The sequence below is a fragment of the Neopelma chrysocephalum genome, unplaced genomic scaffold (assembly GCF_003984885.1).
Source record: "Neopelma chrysocephalum unplaced genomic scaffold, ASM398488v2 Primary Assembly neopelma1_63, whole genome shotgun sequence".
In the NCBI taxonomy this organism is placed as follows: domain Eukaryota; kingdom Metazoa; phylum Chordata; class Aves; order Passeriformes; family Pipridae; genus Neopelma; species Neopelma chrysocephalum.
This window is the reverse complement of record NW_020897720.1, coordinates 10,707,538-10,728,396: the sequence shown is the minus strand read 5'-3', so window position 1 is coordinate 10,728,396 and position 20,859 is coordinate 10,707,538. Positions and strand designations below refer to the sequence as shown.

Sequence of the window (20,859 nt, the reverse complement as noted above, 5' to 3'; positions counted from 1 at the left end):
AGCCAGTCCATGGTGCACAAGTGCTACACCCCCTCCAACAGCCTGGCAGGACTGGGACCATCATGGGACCCAGTGGCACCTTAAAGGACAGCACATGAAACCAAAAGCAGACATGCTGTCCTTGCCCACACTGCATCTTGGCTGTGGGAGCAGCCACATAAAAATCAGACAAAGTCCCCAGACACTGCACTCCAGGAAGCAGGGTCTAAGCACAGTGGTGAAAAATTCAAATATTTTAATGTGCTTTTTCTGAAACAAGCAAATGAGGCTACAGAACAAGCCCCATCACGTTTTGCTTTACAGAAAGATGTCCACAGATCCACTGCACAAAAGCAGCTGACATGCAGATTAATCTAAAATCCTCCAGCCACATGTACACAGACCTTACTCAGCAGCAGGCTCCATGCAGGATGCAGTCACTCCTGGCCAAGCACTACAGTGGGAGCACAGAAGGAAAAGTTTCACGTCTTATCAAAGCAGGATGAAGTGGGACCCTTCTCACAGCTTAAGACGCTGCACCAAGGGCCTCGAAAGCCCTAAATCTCCCCCAGAGCAGCTGCATCTGCACAGTGCCCTCCCCTGCAGCTGTCAGCAACCACAGCCCAGCCCGTGGGGCCACTGAGGGGGCCATCACCTGGCTAAACTGGGCAACTGCTGACCTGTCACTCCACGTCATGCCTGCACTGCCCGGGGGCTGCTCGGCTGACCCAGCGCTTGTCTCACTTGTCTCGCTCAGGACGTGCAGGATTAGAAGTGAGGCATCAAAAAAGGTTTTGTTTTCTTGTCTTTTTTTCAAAGCCACAAGTCAGGAAAAAGGAGGGAGGAAAAATCTGTGGAAGGCAAAGCCATGGGTTTGCCTGTGGCAACATCATCTGATGAGCTTGTTTTTCAGCTCTTATTCAGTCCTGGTTTAACACCTCATTAGATTAGCACATCATTAGTTACCTGACAGAGAAGAGTCTCTGGTTACATTTAAACAGTCCATAATGTTCAGACTGAGGACATCAAACGGCCTTGAAAAGGCTTTGGTTTTGTTTTTCCAGAAGTTTATTTCAAAAGTGTGCCAATGGGATACACAGACAGCACTGTAATTCTGGTACCCCAGACCCACAGACAGCCCCCCTGTCTGTCCCCCACCCCCCCAACACTTAAAGAAAGACCTGGGACATACCAACAATCCGATTAGCTAGTGGAGACACGGAGCTCAGCTTGCCCTGTGGCTGCAAGCAGGGGAATAAGGCGTCTCTAGCTCACCCACAGCTCAACATATGGTGCTACCATGGTAACTAGAAAATAACATTTACTTCAAGGATGAGGGTGGCAGGACGTGCTAGGGGCTGCTGTGCTTTCCCGCGTGGGCACCCATCCTCTGGGGGTCCTGGGACGGGTAGTGGATGGGGCCTGGGGCTCTCATGAAGGGAGGTGGGGGCCCCATGGCGTGGAACATGTGTGGTCCAAAACCTGCAGGAATAAAATTGGCAGCTTCAGGCAAAGCAGCAGAAAACCCGACGCGTATGTTCCACTGCTTCAAAGCGCCGACAGAACAGCTGGCTCACAGCTGTGCCTCACAAATGTGCTCGTCTCCCATCTCCCCAAAAACTCCTTCCCTCTTTTCAGTAAAACTGGGGGCAATCCCTACCCAACACACATCCTTACTCACAGATAAAAGCTGGTGGGGCAACTGGGCAGATGTCTGTAACGCCCATCTAAATGTTTTCTATTCAACCATGCAGCAGAGAAAATATACTCACAAGAGTCCAACATTCCATTAAAAAAAAAAAAAAAAAGGAACTCTGGATAGATATATACAGAGAGCCAAAAACAGGCTGGCATTCAACCAGCTGCAAAATTACCCTTTGAAGTTGGGGTTAATGTGGCATTTACATAGCCAGCAAAAGCACTGAGTAGGTCTCAGTACCAGTACCAGTAACGGGGATCTCCATGCCTGGGAATTTGCAAGTGAATACCTACCACAACAGGCAGCTCAGTTTAATTAAACTGTGCTGACAGCTCAGTTTAGATCATCAGTTGACACTGTGTGATCAGGGATGAGGAAAATCAGCTCAGGGCATGCATCAGTTGCAGCATGGCCAGGCAAGGAGGAACAGACTGTTTAACACGGAGTTCCACACCCCCACTAGAGGGGGAAACACAAGTACCTGGAGGCGGCGGTGGAGCGATGCCAGGGGGAGGTGGCAGGGCAATGTTCACCACGGCTGAGGGGCCACTTGGAGGTAGGTTGAAGTAATTTGCAGAAGCCTCCTCTTCTGCAGCTGGAGGAGGGGGGAGAGCTGCAGAAAAAGTACATAGTGGTTACGGAGATGCAAGACAAGCAGAGGTGTCTCCTTCAGAGAGAGGGCACAATCCGTGCTTTCACAAGGGCAAACTGCTGCTACCATCGCACCTTTGAACCGTGAGGGCGAGACTGTCCTGAAATTCCAGTCACCGGTTTTCTTCACCCAAAACCAGCCTTGCTTTTTCCATCATACAATGCTCAGTGAATTAGGAAAACATTAAAAGCATGGGCTGCCAGCATCTCAGACCTAAGTACCTTGAATTCAGCTTTAACTTTTCACTCATCACATAAAGAACTCTCTTTTCATCCAGGATTTGCTTCTAAACAAAGCTCATCTCCCATCCCAGCTGGATGCAAAGTAGCTGCAAAGCTACTGTAACTGCTGTGGGCTCACCACTGCCTCTACCATCCTGAACTGTCACTGCTCCCAGAAATTTAACACCAGCCTCACTCATGGAAGCAGGTCAGCATTAAGTGTTTCAGAGATGAAAACAATTCCCTTACCACCAGGAAGTCCCGGAACTGGCTCCAGCTTTATCCCGGATTCTGTAGTACCCTCCTTGTCCTTTTCTTTTCCTCTTGCTGCCTGGGACCTGGGAAATAGACAAAAGTTTGAGAACAAGGATGAGAAAAAGCGGGATAAGGAAATATTTGTAACACAGTAGTTTCACCTTATCTAATCCAGACCCATTGTTTCAGGCCAAAGATGAAAAACTCGCAACATCAGAGACAGGTGGTACAAAGTGTGCAAACAGTGCTTACAGGAGATGGACTAGGAGCAAAACTACAGAAACCCATCCATAACCCTCAGCCAGGAAATCTCTTACACTATTTGTGTCATTTCCAACACAGATCCCGCCCCAGAAACAGAGCCAAGTTGTAAGAGGACCCCAACTATTTACCAATCAAATATCTGCTCCAGCATAATATCCAATCCTGCTTATCAAGACTACATAAATTGGGAGCAGAACCTTGTGGCAGTATCCTCCTGGCTTCCTCCCCCCACACTCACCTTCCCCACTTGACATTGAGCCTGCGGCCGTTGACAATGAGCTTGTTGAAGGATTTCTCAGCAGCCACCTCTGCAGCCTGGCGGGTGGCAAACTGGATGAAAGCACACTGCTGCCTCTGCACCACCGTTATCGTCCGGATCTCCCCAAACTGGTAGAAGTGATTTCTGCGGGGGGAAGGGAAAAATCATGATGATACCCCTCTCCTCCTAGTCACAGGGTACAGAGCAGAGTGGGTAGAATAGGTATGCTTTCTCTTCTCCATCCCCAGTTCAAACTGATCATTGGAAATTAATAATCGATCAATTAATCATTATTGCCTCTCTGTGCAATTATGGAGCAATTAAAAGCTCTGCAGCTTCTCTTAGCAGCTAGCTAGAGGCCACAAGACTTCCTTGTAAAAAGGGTTGCACGGTATGCCCAACAGCTCAGAAGGATGATTAATCTTTAAAGAAATAAATTTTAAATCAAAGCATTTGAAATGTGCCTCTTTATCTGTTCTCCAACAAGCTGGCACTCCCCTGCACTTGCCCACCAACCAGTTCCCCACTAAGGAAAACTGAAAACCAGGTTTATTTTTGTTCCTCGCAAGAGAGATTTCCTCACTGGAAGATGAGCAGACACCAAAGTGTCAAACAAAAAGGCAAGGGAAATATAAATTCACCAACACACCTGAGATCCGATTCAGAAATAGTATCTCCAAGCCCTCCAACATACAGTGTAGTAATAGTCTTGTCTTCGGGGGGGTCTAGTCGAGGCATGGTTGATGCTCGTTTCAGCAGTTTATCAGCCACGGGATCATTAATTCCATAGTAACGATCTTTGATGTTCTGGTCAGCCAGAGGATCGTCTGGATCTGTAGGTTTCTCATGTCTAAGGTTCAGCAAGCAAAGCATTTTATAACACCAGTGACAGCTGCATGGATTAAAATGGCTGTAGCTGCCACCTTCCCTTCTCAAGCCCTCGGGTCACTTATATCCCTAACTCTGTCCACATAAACACACCAAAATGGAACAAAAAGCCCTGAGAACTTGAATTGCAGCCAGGACTGCCTCAAGTTCTGAATAAATGGCACTTCTCACAGCTCAACATTCGAGCCTCACAAAACACAAGAGCTGGATTTCAAATGGCCTCTTGTTCAAATACAAAGATCTCTGGTTGCGGGGACTGACGCCACGAAGGGGAAAAATGAACTACACAAGAGGAGAGCTGCAGTCACTGCTTTGGCAAACCCTGCAGCCAGTGGCTCACTAACGAACGTGCCACCACAGAGCTTCACTTGCTGGCGCTGGATGCAAGTTTCACCCTGAGCCCAATCACAGCGTTGAGTCTCCTGCCCACTGCAGGATCTCCTGTTCTTTGAACCCCAAGGGAGCTGTGGTGAACAGATTAACTGTTTCAGATGTATCTGTACCTGTAGGGACACTCCTCCCCTCTCTTGCACTCTCCTTTCACCCAGAAGGAGCAGATGTGAGGACGGTTGCGTTTGTAGTACGGAGTGGTTCGGGCCAGCTTCAGCAGCATGTCACTGGTAGAAGTAGCTTTTCCTAGAGCACCAACAGGTCTAGTGCCATCAGAATTGGCTATCTAAACAGCAGGTAAAACACAAACAATTATGTATATACCAGCACTGAGCACTAATGCACAGAATCAGAGCAAGCAAAAGGTTTTAAGAGAAGCTGGGTCATTGCTCCCCTTTCCTCCCCACCCACAGTCACACCGAGAGCATGACTGTAACTACCTTACCTCTCGCTCCATGTTCTGGGTATAGTACTCTTTGTTGACATCAGATTTGGGCATTTCATCCTTAAGGGAGAGTCCTGCATCTCGGACTTGGATAGGCAAACCTAGAATGAAACAATAAAACCCCAACAAACCCATATGAAGCACAAGCTGAAAGAGCAGAAGTAGTTATTTCTGCAACCTGCACTGGCCAGAGGTAACTCATCTGCTGCAGATGTGATCACCAAGACTTGTTCCTCTCCAAGACTGCCCAGTGCCAAATATACACACAAATTTAAAGACATTTCGCCAATTTTACATTTCAGAGGCCAGGTCCTTCTCTTGGTTTACATTTTTGGGTACACACCATATTCCAGGTCAAGCAGGCAGGTCTGGCAGACATTCTTCAGCTTGCTGCACGTCTGGCACACTTCGGTCTTCTTGAAGCGCATCCGCACCCCGGGGCACCAGCGGAACACGGTGAAAGGCCTGGCACAAATCTGGGACACAGAAAGGTGACCCTTGTTTCTCTCTCCACAATGACTGTTCTGCTTCTTGCATGGAAACTTAAAACTCCAAACTCGTCTAATCTCTTTAAACCATAAGTACAACTTCTCCATCTTAGTGCTAAGACACAGAGCTCGGTTTTCTGTTTGGTTCTCAGTTTTCTATTTGGTGCTTTATTTAGACAGGAGAAAGTTTTAGGGAATTATTTTTTTGTTTTGTTTTTTTTTTTTAATTTATTACAATAGCCTGAGCACAGATCTACTCAAAGGAGACAGAAATTCTCCTTCATTCCAGGAGATGTCAGTGTAGAGCTACTAGAGATGAATTACATGAGGCACCAGCACCGCAGCAACCCTGGGAGAGGTTATGAGACCTTTGGTCCAGAAAAAGACTACTGCTCTCTCTTATCTCGTGGAATGACACATCTGCTTCTGCTGCATGTACAGCCCGAGTATGTGGATACAATCTCAATCTCTACAGATTTCAACATATGCCTTCTCTCTACTTCAGAAGAGAACTGATAAAAGGGAAAAAAATTCCTTTGATTTCCCTCAGTCCAGTCAACACTATTTCTTGCTCTCTCAGAAATAAATGTGGCTTATTTCTTAAATAATTGACACAAATCACCACGTAGCCATGACTAACATATGCAGAGCTAACCCTAAACTCCAGGTATTCATGCATTTCTGAGAAAAAACAAAAAACCTGCACAAGAAAATATGAAATCATTTAAAATGCTGAAATACCTTCAAATATAGTACAACAGTATTCACAAACCCTCATTCTGATAAACATGAAGATTAGACAGACTTAGGATTTGCTCAACAATTTTACTATTTTAAGACCAACTGACTTTGTTTAACAAAGCACAGTAGACTGACCTAAAAATTTATGTAGTTACCTAAACATTTTAAGTTGTTAACCCAGATAAGCACTTTTCTGAAGCCGACAGGTTTTTAATCATTAAAACTTATTATTCCTAGATCTGCACCAATTTAGACATTCTTTTTTCAAAAGACACAAACATACCTTGCATTCTTTTCCATATTTTTCTTTGGTCTGAAATGTAATAAAAAGCAATAAAAGAAAACAAAATATCATCAGTTCAACAGGAAACATATCATTGATGTTATAACACAGTGGGTTTTTTCATAATTATGATGCATTTACACTCATCCACCCCCATGTTTCGGGCTTACACCTTGGAAGGTCAACAGGACAAAAAAGTTAATTCTAAAATACTCTCAATCCACTTCTGGTTTAGAAACATTCATTAAAACCAGAGTATTTTAAGTCCCACTGATGAAAGATAGGAATGAAAAGAAGTAATAAGAGCTATTTTTCAGGAAAGATGATGTTACATGAAATATGTCGGTGAAAACAATCTGGTTTTGATATATCACCTATATCAGCATTAAGGTTGTGTTTCATAAAAATATCCCAATCTCTCAGCAAACTTGGTGGCACAGAAATGTGAAGGAGATCGTGTCAATGTAGGTCATGCACAAGTGGGTTGAGCAGAGAAAAGCAACATAACATGGACTGACTCACCCTGCACAGAGGAAACCAAGGAAAACAAACAGGGATTTAAATTACCTTCACAAGTCAGCTTTAACTTAATTTTAGTAGTGCATGTTTGTCATATTTTAGGAATTGTGTTACTTAGTGTTTCAGCAGCTCACAGCTCTCCACGTCACAGTTCACGCGAAGCATTAAAGCTTCATGTTCTACTCTTTCCTGCACTCCAGACACTGGACTACGTCATCTTCCTCTGCTTTTTGACTGATTTGCTCTTACATCACACCCCTAATCATGACACCACATACCAACAACGGCTGGAACCAAGTCCTGTCGTGCAGAACCAGATGCTCAGGTGTGTATGTCCAACTCAGCACCCCCTCCTGCACCCAGCCCTACTTCAGTCCCCAAACCCCACAGTTTTAGGGTCCAACACAGAGGGAAGGACTGCAGGGTCCAACAGGCACGTACCATCCGAATGTAGGGGTTTTCTCCAAGACATGTCTGGCACAGGATAGGGAAGTCCTGCGTGGAGCAAGAAGAAATTCGGGAATTTGTAACAAACTCTGCCATCACAACAGCATTCAAGTTGCACTCTGAAAAATGCTACTGAGTTAAACCCATCACACTGACTGAAAGACATAAAAAGATTCAGAGACATCGGGAGAGCTGCAAGCCACCACCCAGGCTCAAATTATTCAAGAATCGGGATCTGCTGGCTGCTGTAGCTTGATGTAAAACTTAGAGCACACAAACAAAAAAAGCGTATTCTTAAGATCTGACCCTGTGAGCGCCCGGACTCGAGGAGGTGGCACCGCCCCGTTATCCCTCAGCATCGCTTGAGAGGAGAGGCCTCGGCTCCAGAGAGCACACGAGGGGCCCGGCTCAGCCCCCGCAGCCGCCGAGAGAGCTCCTCCTCCCACCGGCCGTAGGGAGCAGCACCGTCCCTTTGCCGTACGGAGGGCCCGGGAGCCGCGGCACCGCAGGTCGGGAGTCGCGGGTGCCCAGGGCCGGTCCTGGCGCCTCCTCCCCGCGCTCCCCTCGCCTGGCGGCCTCATGGCAGCGCAAGGACCCCCCGGTCCCGCTCCTCCCGCCTTTCCCTTGTGTCCCGGCTCCCCCCGCTCACCGCGTCCTCCCAGTTCTGCCGGTTGTAGGTGTTGGAGCCCAGCGATGTGGACATGGCGCCCGCCCCGCTGCCGGCCGGGCCCCGCCGGAACTGACGCCACTTCCGCCGCCGCTGCCGCCACCGCGCACCGGGCGAGACCACCGGCACCGGGGGGGACGGGCGAGACCATCGGGAAAACACGGGGGGGGGGGGAGGGGGAAACTTCGCTTTTTTGTTTTGTTTAAATAATTAAATTATAAAGAACCAGCGCAAAGAATCCGAGAGCCACGTTGTGTTTTATTGAAGGTCACTACACGACGTCAAGCATAAGGCAACAGGCGCCTTGTCGGGGAGCGGGGACAGAGGCAGGGACGCACCGAGACACCTTTCCTACCGCCTACAGCACCTACGGGGAGGGGGGAAAACAACTCGCCGAGCTCATCAGGCCGCTCAGAAGAGCGCAACTCAATGCACCTTGTGTTTGTAGTGAGAGGGGCGCAGGTCGCGTTGGCCTGCGGCAAACCCCAGGCCAGCACCAAGGGGACAATGGCCACCAGCCCCAGGCACAGCTCAAGCCCTGGGCCAGCCACCAGCTCGGCTTTTCCGTAGTCGTGTCGCAAGTGTAGCAGCTGTTTTGGCTACTGAACAGGAGAAGTTGCGGCCAGAGGTGCAGTGCTTTGTTATCTGGACAGGTGAAGCCGCAGCAGGCACTAGCACTATACATTAACTACTAACTACAAGTCTCAAACTCATGCTGTACATCTGTGTGTAACCTACACAAAGTTACAACTTGTAAACGTGATGCCTCACTGCTTTGAGACCCGCCCAGGATCGGGGCTGTGAGGTGGGAGTCCCTCTCACACACCACGGCAGGTTTCTTGCGCTAAGGGAGATGTTTTGGGTGCTGCACCACCAACTGTGGGGAGCAGGCAGCCTCATCCTGCCCTCCCACACAGAGGATCTGCAGATCCAGGCTGGCAGAGCCATGGCATGAGCATCTGGAGTGACACAGCCATGGCTGGCTGGCACTCAAGCCTTTCCCAGCAGAGCAGCACATCAAAGCCCATCAGATACGTTTAACTAAGGTCAATAACTGAAGTGGGAACACTCTGCAGGAAGAGCCATCTCACCTGCCTGCACTAGCCATGCACTTACTGGTTATGCAGTGTCCTGGATACACAGCTCTTAACCACCCATTTTAGTCTGGGCTGCAGCCAAATTACACGCCAGGTAAGCGACCTTGTAGTACAGTGTGTGTAGTTAACAAATACTTTCCACCTTTACACCTCCCTCACACCCACCCTAACCGGAAAAACACAGAGGATGAACCCAAAAAACACCTTTGTGGGTTTACAATTACCAGAACTAATCTTAACTCTCCAGGTTTCACACCCTGATAACTATGATCCCTAACAACTTATGGAGCTGAAGACTGTTGGGCAGCCTCTCCAGAGCATTCCTGCCTCAGTCAAGAGGTGCAGCAGCACCTGAATTCCCAGCTTGCAGTGCATCATGCTGCCACATCCACCTGAGGCCCAGCAGGCCAACAGCAGGCTCGGTTGCCAGTCAAATCCATGAACACTACAGTACACTATGTTTAAAGTTTAAAGGCAAACTCATCAACTCCTTTGTGAAAACAGATCTGCCACCTCAGCTAAGCAAGCTACATATGCCAGAGGGGTAGGGCTGTACACCCCAGTGCCCCGCAGTTGAGGTATCCTACAAGGAAGCAGAAAACCAAAAGAAAACATTGTGCTGCTGCCAGTAACTTGCCAGTAATGCAGCAGACACGGCCACCTCTTAAAATGTTGGTTTGGGAAGGGCATAGCTCTGGGTGAAAGAGAAGTTGTTCATTACTGAGCATGGAACATCAGGAAAAAACAGTATGGGTTCTTTTCTGTGGATAAATCCAAATTCAGCCAAAATTATCTGTTGATAGAGCCAAACTCAGCGCAAACCTGGAGAAAGCGAGACCTTTCTCTGTGCTCTGACACATGCTGCAAGTTAAACTAGCCTGTAGCAGTGAGGGGAAGAGGAGTGGTGGTTAGTGGGCACTACGACAAGGGGAAAGAGAACAAACCATCCCAAACCACGGCACCCTCAGCACCCTGCTCACGGCCGGCCGGGGCCCGTGGCACACCCACACATCACAAAGGAGCTCTGGCAGAACCTTCCAGGAGGTGCTTTCTCAGTGTGCCAGTCCATCCTGCGCCAGCCGTCAGGGAGCAAGCGTTGGGAGCCTCTATGGGAGCACGGGGCCGAGGCTGAGCTCCACGTGGTGGGTGAGCCAGATGACCTCCGAGGGGTGATCGCCTTCCTCGTTGGGCCGGATGGGAGCAGTGAGGTTTCTGAACTCGTGCTTCATCTTGAAGCTCACGGTCACTTCGCCCTCTTCTTTCTGCGGGGTGACCTTGATGAAAACTCCCACTTTATTGGCTTTTCTGAAGGCAATAACGCTGCAAGGCGGAACACAGAGGAACACTGGGTCAGCCAAGTTCTCAAACCATTGTTCAGAGAGGAACAATGCTCTGAGGGGGAACCAAAACACACTGAAGGCAGAGAGGAGAGTGAGTTACTTGAAGTGCCAAGGTTTTAAGGGAGATGATCCCCACAGGACAGACAACACTCACTCAGGGTCATCCTGGAAGTCTTGAGGCTCTGCCAGCTCATCATATTCTGCCGCAGCATCTTTGCCAGCCAGAATAAGCTCCTTGGGAGGAACAGACACCTGAAACAGAGCAGGGAGAGAAAGAGGCCTTTCAGCACTGATCACCAGCTACACTGCAAGCAGGAGAGGGCCCTCCACTTCTGAGGGCTGCTTAACTACAGTTTAACAGAAAAGTGATTCATCCTCAGCTTTCCTCTGCTCTAGGACCACTTTATTACCACCCTGCCAGTGAAATCATTAATTTCTCCCTTGGGTTCTGGATCTCAGTGAACAGACACAATTTCAAAATACTTTATGAGCTGCTGTTTGCATTGGTGACAGTCATTTAAGCTTCAAGGAAGGAAATGCAACACATTCAGCAGGGGTTGAAGGACAAATGAAAAGTGTGGCCTGTGGAAGGACAAATGGGAGTAGTAAGCCTTGGAAGAGGCTTGGGCTCACACAGCAGGAGGGTACAGTACCTTGGCAGTGCTGTTGATGTTGTCAGGGTCTCCTTCCTCACACTCCAGCAGTGTGACATGTGTGACGTTCTCCACAGGATTGGTCAGAGTCAGAAGGACTTGGCTCTCCTAAGGAGATTCAGGAATCACAATTCAAGAAGCAATTGTGCTAAAATTCATTGTTATTGTCAGCACCTCCATCTTCCATGACCAATCAACGCCTACAAAAACTGCATCATATCCTCTCAAGGGATGGACAGCAACCACCCCCCGTCTGTAAGAAAGGCATCAATGCCATGCAACACTCTTCCTTAATATAAGAAATATGCATTTTTGGAATCTAGCCAAGATCTCAACTCCACACCTTTTATTCTTCAGATATTGGCAAGTGCTTGTGAGGCCAGATGTCACACTGCACACTAATCTACTGCTGCAGAGTGACAAGTACATGTGGTGTTCCTCTGACCACTCCCCTAAACCCTGAACCCTCCAAACTGAGCGGAACCCTTAGGGAACAACATCACACCATGTCACCTTCCAAAAAGATCCCACATTCACAGCTCCCAGCTGTGTCTCACCCTAAGACATTTCTGGAAAAGCTACTGACCTTCATGTAGCGCAGGTTGGGAATAGACATGATTCTCACTTCAGGGATGTAGTTACTACAAAAATAACAAAGCAAAGGACCATAAGGGACTGTGTTGCTGTCTATAACTCACCTCCTGAAGCAGAGGGAGGTATTAGAGCTATCAGAGCTTGGCTTACATTAAAAGGAAAAATAAAGTGCCCTGCTGCTGTACAAGCCTAATCCTACAGACCCCTGCTACTGTGTGGGGCAGGCACAGCATGCAGTGGTTTTGTCAAACTGCTGAAATCATTACTAGATCAGGAAGCAAACCTTTCACAGATAAGCTAACTATATTTTAAAAGGTGATTACATCATCCTAAGAGATGACACAATCCTACAAGAGGTCAAAGCAAGAGTACTAAAAAAAAACAAATAGAAGGCATTAACTAAGCTGTTGTCCCCAGTCCCCATATCTTACTTACACAGCAACCAGCTGGATCTTGAATTTGATAGACGTTGGATTGAATTCTGGTTTGCTCAGGTTATGTTCACATTTCTAGAGACAAAGATATTTTAGTCAGCACCAGAAGACAGTCTGCAGTCACACACTGAGGAATCAGAGCCACAGGCACCATCCACCAGCACAACACATATAAAAACTACCTCAGGTGCATGGAGCCATCACTGTGCTCAGTTATTGATACTCCAAAAATGTCATATCCTGCACTACCAGTGCAATCTTGGAAACACAAGACTTGGAATTTGTCTTAAAAACACCTGGACACTGATTGCAGCAGGAAGAAGGCACAAATACCTGTAAGCCCTCAGACCTACACTCCAGAATCCAATAAAAAAACCAAATAGCTGGAACTCCTGATCTCCTCAGAGGCTACTCTTCAAATACAGGATCACTCAATTACTTATTTCTGAGAAAATATTCTGCATTTGCAAAGCATTCTGCATCTTAAATACTTATAAGAATATTGGTCTATTACTTTGGGAACTAGATAAATATCCCTGTATTACCGAGAAAACAAATCATGTAGTAAAAACCCTATAGAAAGTCAACAGCAGAACTTGGATTTAACTCTTGCCTGTCTTCACTTCCCAGCTCTCTGCTTTTATTCTCTTAAATACCCTCTTTCTGCCTCCACTCTATGGACATCTGTATTCTGCACTGCCTCTCCCTAATATTTTCTTTGCTGACTTTTGCCTTTAGTAACAATAGAATTTTTTTATTTCTGACTGAACTGGCAGCCTTCTCCAACTCCTTGGCTATGCAGAGCACTAGCACAAACCCACCTTTGTATCTTTTTGTCCCCCTTTCACAATCTTCATCACGCCAGAGATGTGACAGACTCCCTCACCTCCTAGTGCTGTTTTCAGTAATTTGGCTGAGAACATTCAACAACCAGAACCATCTGAGCAGTTTCTTTTAAAAGAGAAATACGCAGCCCATTTCCCACCACCCAAGTTCTGAGAGCCTGGAAAAGGCAGGTTTTTGTCCCGAGTTCCCTACCCGACAGCGCAGCGAGCGTTTGATCAGGAGGTGTTTGTGACGTGGGTAGAGCTGGGAAGCGCAGATGGGCTGGAAGTCAGGCTGCAGCAGACGCTGACGCAGAGTCGTCACTGGGAGCACCACAGAAAGCAAGACAAAGAAATGTCTCAGGTGCTGAAACTCGAGCTAGATTAGACTCTACATATGCACCTCACACTGTGTGCAGACATGCCACCATCTCTAAGAAATTTAATTTCACCTGCACCACATAATTCAGAAGCCACTCTCAACTGCCACTGTTTCTAGCAATGAATAGAAAGGCATAAAGGGCTGCCCTGACTGGGCACAGTAACATGAGAGCAACATCAGTGCCAGCCCAGGAGAAACAAGGGACTCTGATCTCTCTTCAAAGCTGAGCTGGGTTGGAAACAGTTTTGCAGTCATCTAGAACATAGTTCTTTCCCCTGCAAGGGCAAATGAGTTTCACAGCTTTGTTACCCTCACAGCTGGGTGCTGCAAGAGTACAATACACAGCTTAGCAAGGGGTTTGTGTAACTCAGACTCACACATAAAATTACTGACAACATAGTTCCCAAGGCAAGGAAGTCCCAGCAGCCAAAATCTCCCATGAGTTTCTCCCAAAAAACAGGCTCCTCACTGTTCCCAGTGCCTAAGAGGCAGTGAGCCACCTGGCAGCCTTTCCCTCACCATGGAAGTTGTCTTCTTTGTCAGCATTAAACCCTCACAGTACAGACAGTCTCATGGAAAAAGGAGACCAAGATGATCTACTCTTTCCCATAAAGCTTTCATTAACTAATTGATATTGGCAGACTTTGTAGGCTGCAGAACTACCCAGAACATCTGCCCTACGTGGAGCCACCTCAGCTGGAAGCCCGCATTGCTCCTGTACCTGCTGGTTTATCTTGTTTACTCCAAGTTTCACTGATCAATTTATGGTATTTGTGGATTAAATCATGAGTCAGGTAAACAACTGGCAAGCACACACAAGCTGTTCCAAGCCGATGTCAAAGCAAAGTGCAATTGTTACTCAATAGTCCAGTTTTGGTTCCAGCTCCCCAGCAGCTCAGTTATTTCCTTAGTTCCTGCTATTATTTGAAAAAGGATGTCAGCTCTTTTCTCCATCCAAAAATTGATGCTTCACACACACAGAAATTATGGTCAGCAAGAAAATAAAACAACCCTTCAGAAGCCTGAAGCATCTGGCTCTGAGCTTTCCACATACAACATCAAGCTGAGGTTGTATTCAAAATTACCATTTAAAAAGTCACACATTTCCCACAGTTTCAATCCCAGCATAAAAATTAACAGAAGCTTGGGTCATTAGGAACTTCATAGACAGGTTTGTAGGCACTGCCCATGTTATAAAATGTAAGGGCAAAAAGTGACAGTATACTAAGGTGTTACCTTCTGTCAGATTGATTGGTCTTGTATAGTAATCCTCAGGAAGAGGCTCCACTTCTTCCACTGCATCGGCTGGCTCGATCTTGATCTCCTTCTGGTCTTCTCCTTCTTTCAGGCTGAAGCAAAATAAGGGACAACTTGGTCATAAAATATGGCATGTGTGCTCTGACAGCAACCAGAGTAATTGCATTCTAGCACAGAAGGCAGTGAGAGTGAGATTGTAAGACAATAACTGCACAAGGGTGTGAGCAGTCACTTGTTCCTATCGAGAGAAAGTAACACATCTGGCACTGCTGCACAGAGATGCACGAGGACTTGATGTCTCTCCAACGCTCAAAAGAAGAAATCTGCTCTCACTGCTACCTGCTAAGATGTCCATCATCTTTCTAAAGTTGCTGTACTGCTCTCTTGCCCACACCTCCAATCCTTCCCCAAAAGGTAACCCCAACCCTGAGACTCACGAGAGTCCAGCGAGGGCACTGATGGGCGCTCCGGGCCTCTGGCGCTGAAGCCTGGTTCCAAGGCCATATTTGTCCTACAAGGAAAAAAAGTAACTGTCAGCTTCAGGTCTGCTTCCTACCAGGACAAAAACCCTGCTGCAAACTCATCCAGTGAGCTGCATGACAAGCATGGGGGGATAAGCAAAGGAAAGCAAAAGGAAAAGGTGTTCACTGCTTCCCAAGATACTTTCTTCTGCTTAAACTGTTATTATGGAGAAAACAATTCCCACTGCACTGCAGACAGGGAAAGATGGATGTGTGTGGCTACTGCTTATAAAGCTTTTGCTCCTTACTTACATCACCAGCCTGCACTACTGACACATTTTCCCTGATCTTCTCTTCAGAGCAACTCCATGACAAGTAGTGTAGAACGAGAGCTCAGCTGCCAAAAGAACTGGGTTGACGTGGCTATGCATCCATCTGAAATGCTCTGTAGCACCGCTAGAAGCAGCTGGAAGATTCAAACTCCTACAAGTCTCATTACCTACACGTGCCTCAGAAGGAGTAGCTGAGCTACTTCTCAGCTTTCTAGAGCTGAGCTGTACACAGGGTGCTTGGAGGCAGACATCTTCCTTGTGGGCAGGACTGAAAACCTGAATTCTCACAAAATGAGAAATGTGAGCATCAGCCTACTCTGGTGATTTTTCAAGGGTGAGATGATTCATGTTAGTGCCACTTGACTCAGCCAAGCTAGGTAAAGGACTGGTTTTCAAGTGTACATTACTTACCCAAAGACACTGCCCTGTTTCTAAACTAACAAAAAATAGTTCTGTTACAACTTTTACCCTCTTAACAAGTTAGCCTTCACCTGTGTTTGTTCTAGGCACACCCAAGCCAGAGGCCCTGAGGCAAGGTGTACAATCTGCTACTCCCCTTCAGTTGGTACCATGAGAGCTTTAACACCAGCAGAAACTGTGAAAAGACTTACCACTACGTGTATAGTGTGTTGCTGTGGAGAGCCCCCAAAATAGCAGCAGGTAGCAACGGAGACAAAAAATGCAGCCATAAGACACAAGCAAGGGCACAGAGCAAGCACAGTTAATCAAGAAGTAGCAAGCAAATGCAGTCACCCAGCTAAACAAAGTAAGCGTTTACCTGCCAGTTACAATAAACAAGTCATTCAAGCCACAACCAAGTCTTAAGGTTAATATCAGTCGAGATTTCATGCAGAGGAAGTGCCAGACAATGCTGATCTATCTGTCACTGAGCTGTGGAATGAACTGTCCTGAGAAAGAGCTGCCACTGGCATCGTGGCTGCAGTTGCACTGCATTTCACTGCTGGAGAACATATTCCCTGGTATGGCAAGTGTAAACCCTCCTGGCACTGACAGAGAGGATTATCAGAGAGAGAGGGGCAATGGGTGTAAAACTACTCGTCCCTAAAGAAGCCCTCATTTTCTTCATGTTGTCCTCAACTGAAAAAAGCTGGGCAGGCCCACTGTGCTCCCAACTATCTAATTTTCCACACTGAGGCTGCTGCCCATCACTTTTGCTGCTCTGAGGGGACAGCACACCCAGCTCACCGAAAAGGCCAGGGGCACGTAGTTTCGGCGTCGCACCAGCTTCTTCCGGTCCCGCTCGATCTTCTCCTTCTGAGCCAACTGCTGGTAGTACTCAACCAGTTTGTTAATCTGCAGGGATGGAAAGGAACAGGCACCCAGTGTAAGGGGAGCAACGTCAGGTCAGCTGCAGTGTTTGCTTGAGAAGTAGCTGGGGTCGCTGCTACTTGTTTCACTCAGTTCCCACTACCTGCTGTATTGTGAAGGATACACTTAAAGAAGTCTGTGCGTCTTAACACGTCTTAAACCATGGTCTGGGTGACAAACTGACCCTCCTTTGGGAATAATGTGTGTTGGAGAGCAGTTTCCCAGTTCTCACTTTGCAATTCAGCAACTGAGATTTCATTCACGGATTTGCCGTGACCAGACAGAGTAATGTCATGTGGTCAAAATCTAGCAATCTGGATTAGTGGAGCAAACAGCATCTTTAGCATCTTTTCCCCCCTCCCCGAGGCTGGTCACATTTAGAGTGGAGCCCTAACGGGTGACAGGGAAGGGTGTTAAAGGTGCAGCTGTGTTTTCCAGATCCTAGACACACTCTTGATTGGAAAACAGCTTTTTCTCACATACATACTCAGCGTAATCACCGGTGTTGTTTTAACAGCACTATTAGATAGGATGTTTTCAACTGAGTTTCTTCTCAAAAGGAGATTTTATACTGCGATATCCTCAGGGGAGCCTCTAAGAGGCCTTCCCTCCATTGAATTCAGTCAAGGTGGAGATTAGGAACTGGAACTGGTATCTGAAGGATTATATAGATGCAGAAAAAGTGATTGAGAGGGCCTGACACCTCTAACAGCTCTTTCTGGCTGATCCATCTCAGCCTAAGCACAGCCTTCCTGCTCACTCACCCTCTGTGTGTGAGGATTCTCCGGCTCCTGCCAACCACCACTCGCTGCAGGAGGAAACAGAAAAAACAAAGTCCACAGGAGATTTCCAGACTCCATCACACCCCACACTCAACTATTTCAGTGTTACTCATAAAATATGACATTGCCTATTTTTGCTACACTTACCACTGCAATTCTTTAAGTTCGTGCCTGCACAAATATCCACCTCTTAAAGCTTTTCACGGGCAGTTTTGGGCTGAAGGAGCTTTGGCAGCTTTTATATTGTGTTTTTAAACAAGTGCTGTTTGAGAGACACTCAGCATAGCACCTAGGAGTCACTTTACCAGCAGGCACATGACTTTATGTGTGTGTCTCATTACTGGCTGCCACTGTCTCTGCATTTCCAGCTCCCAGTCTTCAGTCACATCAACACTGGAACTCAGAGAATCTGCTTGGCCTACTCAGCCCCGTTTCTGGAGCCTGACAGATATTTTCTGTTCATCTTACATACCAAAAATAGATGAAAGCTTTGTTCCAGTGCTGTTGTGAAGAGAAAAAACGAGTACAAACACTGACTAGCAACTGTCAAGGTGCACAAAAGTGATGGAAAATAAATTACATGTTTATGCTGTCAGAGTGAGTAGCTTCAAAGGCTCTGAAAGCACACAAACAAGACCTCGGCTACGGGGAGAGTGCACTAACACAGCCCCTCGTTTGACAGTTTTCTCACTAGTCAGGTAACAAGAACATGGAAGTGGGTCACACATTCCACTAACTCAGCTCAGCTCTTCAGAAGAGACTTCAGCAACAAACCATTTTCCTGTGAATTTCCAACTGTGACTCCAACCTTAGGCAGATACTAAACCTACAGTACAGTCAGGAGCTAATGTGATTATCTGTCACCTTCAAAACACAAACTGGGCTCCTGCTTTAACTCAGTTCTCTCTTTCTGACTGTCCCTTACCTACAGACTTGTCTGCCATCCCCACATCCCGGGAAGTCCAGCGGCAGAACCCACAGGCCAGGTAATAGGCTTTCTTCATGGTGGTCTTGGCCGGGTCGTCGGGGAGCGGGGCGGGGATGCTCGTGGCGCGGGTGGAGAGGGTGTGCATGCAGCAGGGGCAGTCAAAGCAGTTGGCACACCTGCAGACAACCACACAGTGCTCTGAGAAGGCTCCCAGGCTGAGGGAAAAGCTCTCAACAACCGGATCAACATTAAACCAACCGACTTTTTCCTCGAGGGAAAAAGGTCACCAGAGCAATCGGGGGAACAGGAGGGGTTCAGAGTCAACTTCAGAATGGCAACAGTGAGAAACGCCGAGGGATAATAAAAACCTCTTTGTCTTAAGAAACAAGTCATCACAAAAAAATAAAAAAAATCCATGAACAGCACCTGATAGATCATGGAAATTATTTATTCCCCAAAACAGACTCAATGGTAAAAAGCACCGATGTAATTTTTGAAGAGTTTCAGACAGACACATCAAGTGCTGACTAAGGAAGGAGCTGTTTAAAATAGGGAGCCTCGATGAAAATAAAAGCCAAAGCAACCTTACCTATTCTTTTTCAGCTTGGCTTCAGCTGAAGGCATGTTTTCCAGGCAGCTCGGGCAGTAGTGGGAGTCCACCTGAAGGAGAAGGCAGTCACATTACACGTGTTACCTGGCACACCAGACAGCACATGGCACCTGCCACATGATTCAACAGGGATTCGTGTCTGGCAATCCCTGGTGCAGCCAGGGAAGGCTTGAGGCATTTTATGGTATTCAAAATCTTAGCCTGTTTCAGCCTGATTTTGTTCTTTAATAACATGAATCAGAAGGTTTCTTAAATCAGAATGGATTGAATTACTCCATCTTGTAAGTGAGAAAAGGTCAGCCTTTAGCAGCTACCAAAATTTCAATCTGCAGCTTGAACCACAGGTTTTAACGTTATTTTCTACTTACACCTAAATTTATTCTGTCCTTGGCGTTGCACTGCTCAGATTTATGTACAATTCAGAACACTTTTAATCTGTCTGCTGTCACATCGAATTTTGTCAATTAAAACAACACCAGCAAGACTGGGGGCCCCTTCTTGAAGAGGAATTCAAACTGATTATTAAACACAGACATGCACAATGACTACACTCCTCACACCACAGTAAATCCATCATGGATGCAGCCTGGTGACAAATCTACTGTTCAGAGGCCTCAACCTTTCCTTAAAGACTCCTCTTCCGAGATCAGGGCTGCACAGTCATTCTTTCAAGGCTTTCCAAATCTATCACAGTTTCTTAGTTCAACCAGGCTTTCACAAAATCAATTCTACCGGTTTGACTATAACGGTTTGTGAAGCCACAAAGCCTCCATAGCAGAAATCACACCGTAAAATAATGTGGAAGGGTGTGTGTGTGGGGGGGTCCCTGCCCCTCCTAGGCCGGGCCCGATGGGGATGTGTGTGGGAGGGGAGTCTTGACCCTCCCGGCGGGGCCCCGCAGACGGGTAGGGAGGTCCCCGTTGCCCCAGACCGGTCCTACGGAGGTTTTGGGGGGTCCTCGTTGCCTCAGCCCTGCCCCACAGTGGTTCTGGGGGGTCCCCGCTCCCCTCGACCGGGGCTGGGGGGGCACCTCCCTCACGAGGGGGAGCCGCCCCTGTGCCCTGGCCTCGGCCAATCACAGCCCGAGCTCCGCCGACGGACAGACGGCACAGCCAATCCAAAGCGAAGCACCGCCCCACCCATCACCCACGGCGAATCGTCGCACCCCATGCAGCGTTGCGCCCACCCCCCCTAGAAGCGCCATCGACCAATAGGAAGGCAGAAAGCGAGTGAGCGGCGGGAGAGCCACCCAATCGGTACCCGCTCTGCGCGCACCGTCCCGCCCGGTCCCGCCCGGTCCCACCCGGTCCCGCCCGGTGCGCGGGCGCGGCGCTGCCGGGACGCCGTTACCTCGTGCGAGACGCACTCGAGCGAGCGGAGCTCGCTGCAGTAGCGGCAGAAGTACAGCTGCGGCAGCGGTGCCCGCAGCTCCTTCTCGCCGCGTACCAGGTACAGCACCCGCTCCGACTGCAGCAGCGACGCCATCTTGAAAGCGGGCGGGCTCCGCCGCGGCGCCGCCGCCTGACGTCAGCGCGCCTCAGCGTGACGTTAGCGCGCCGCTCTGGCCACGTGCCCGGCTGGGCGGGGCGTCCCGGGGGGACCCCGGTGCGGGGGGACCCCGGTGCGGGGGGACCCCGGT

At 48.0% G+C, this 20,859-nt stretch overlaps 2 protein-coding genes across 5 annotated transcripts; both read right to left on the bottom strand.

Moving 5' to 3' along the window:
• Window positions 1-218: 218 nt before the first annotated feature.
• Window positions 219-8,285, bottom strand: RBM22 (RNA binding motif protein 22). The gene is made up of 11 exons (XM_027682795.1): window positions 8,180-8,285; window positions 7,525-7,578; window positions 6,565-6,594; window positions 5,396-5,528; window positions 5,053-5,153; window positions 4,721-4,893; window positions 3,979-4,179; window positions 3,309-3,473; window positions 2,801-2,889; window positions 2,160-2,291; window positions 219-1,461 (listed from the first exon to the last, which is right to left on the bottom strand). The coding sequence occupies exons 1-11, from the start codon at window positions 8,231-8,233 to the stop codon at window positions 1,331-1,333; spliced, it is 1,263 nt and encodes a 420-aa protein (XP_027538596.1). The 5' UTR covers window positions 8,234-8,285; the 3' UTR covers window positions 219-1,330.
• Window positions 8,286-8,435: 150 nt separating this feature from the next.
• Window positions 8,436-20,741, bottom strand: DCTN4 (dynactin subunit 4). 4 transcript variants are annotated; one of them, XM_027682635.1, is made up of 14 exons: window positions 20,571-20,741; window positions 19,200-19,270; window positions 18,608-18,786; window positions 17,665-17,708; window positions 16,778-16,885; window positions 16,183-16,203; window positions 15,216-15,289; window positions 14,758-14,870; window positions 13,354-13,463; window positions 12,317-12,390; window positions 11,874-11,928; window positions 11,288-11,395; window positions 10,789-10,886; window positions 8,436-10,614 (listed from the first exon to the last, which is right to left on the bottom strand). In XM_027682635.1, the coding sequence occupies exons 1-14, from the start codon at window positions 20,703-20,705 to the stop codon at window positions 10,401-10,403; spliced, it is 1,404 nt and encodes a 467-aa protein (XP_027538436.1). In that variant the 5' UTR covers window positions 20,706-20,741; the 3' UTR covers window positions 8,436-10,400. The 4 variants fall into 4 exon arrangements, with proteins under 4 accessions (XP_027538436.1, XP_027538440.1, XP_027538439.1 ...); XM_027682639.1 differs by lacking the exon at window positions 20,571-20,741 and adding an exon at window positions 19,589-20,284; XM_027682638.1 differs by lacking the exon at window positions 20,571-20,741 and adding an exon at window positions 19,595-20,284.
• Between the last annotated feature and the right edge of the window lie 118 nt (window positions 20,742-20,859).

Excerpts from the sequence above, each read along its gene's own strand:
- RBM22 (XM_027682795.1), bottom strand. The coding sequence starts at position 8,233 with ATGTCCACATCGCTGGGCTCCAACACCTACAACCGGCAGAACTGGGAG. Across the intron at positions 7,579-8,179 it reads GGCAGAACTGGGAGGACGCG|GACTTCCCTATCCTGTGCCA; the intron begins GTGAGCGGGGGG and ends TGCTCCACGCAG. Across the intron at positions 5,529-6,564 it reads AATATGGAAAAGAATGCAAG|ATTTGTGCCAGGCCTTTCAC; the intron begins GTATGTTTGTGT and ends TCTGTGTCCCAG.
- DCTN4 (XM_027682635.1), bottom strand. The coding sequence starts at position 20,705 with ATGGCGTCGCTGCTGCAGTCGGAGCGGGTGCTGTACCTGGTACGCGGC. Across the intron at positions 14,871-15,215 it reads AGTGCCCTCGCTGGACTCTC|CCTGAAAGAAGGAGAAGACC; the intron begins GTGAGTCTCAGG and ends ATTTTGCTTCAG. Across the intron at positions 11,929-12,316 it reads AAGATCCAGCTGGTTGCTGT|TAACTACATCCCTGAAGTGA; the intron begins GTAAGTAAGATA and ends TTATTTTTGTAG.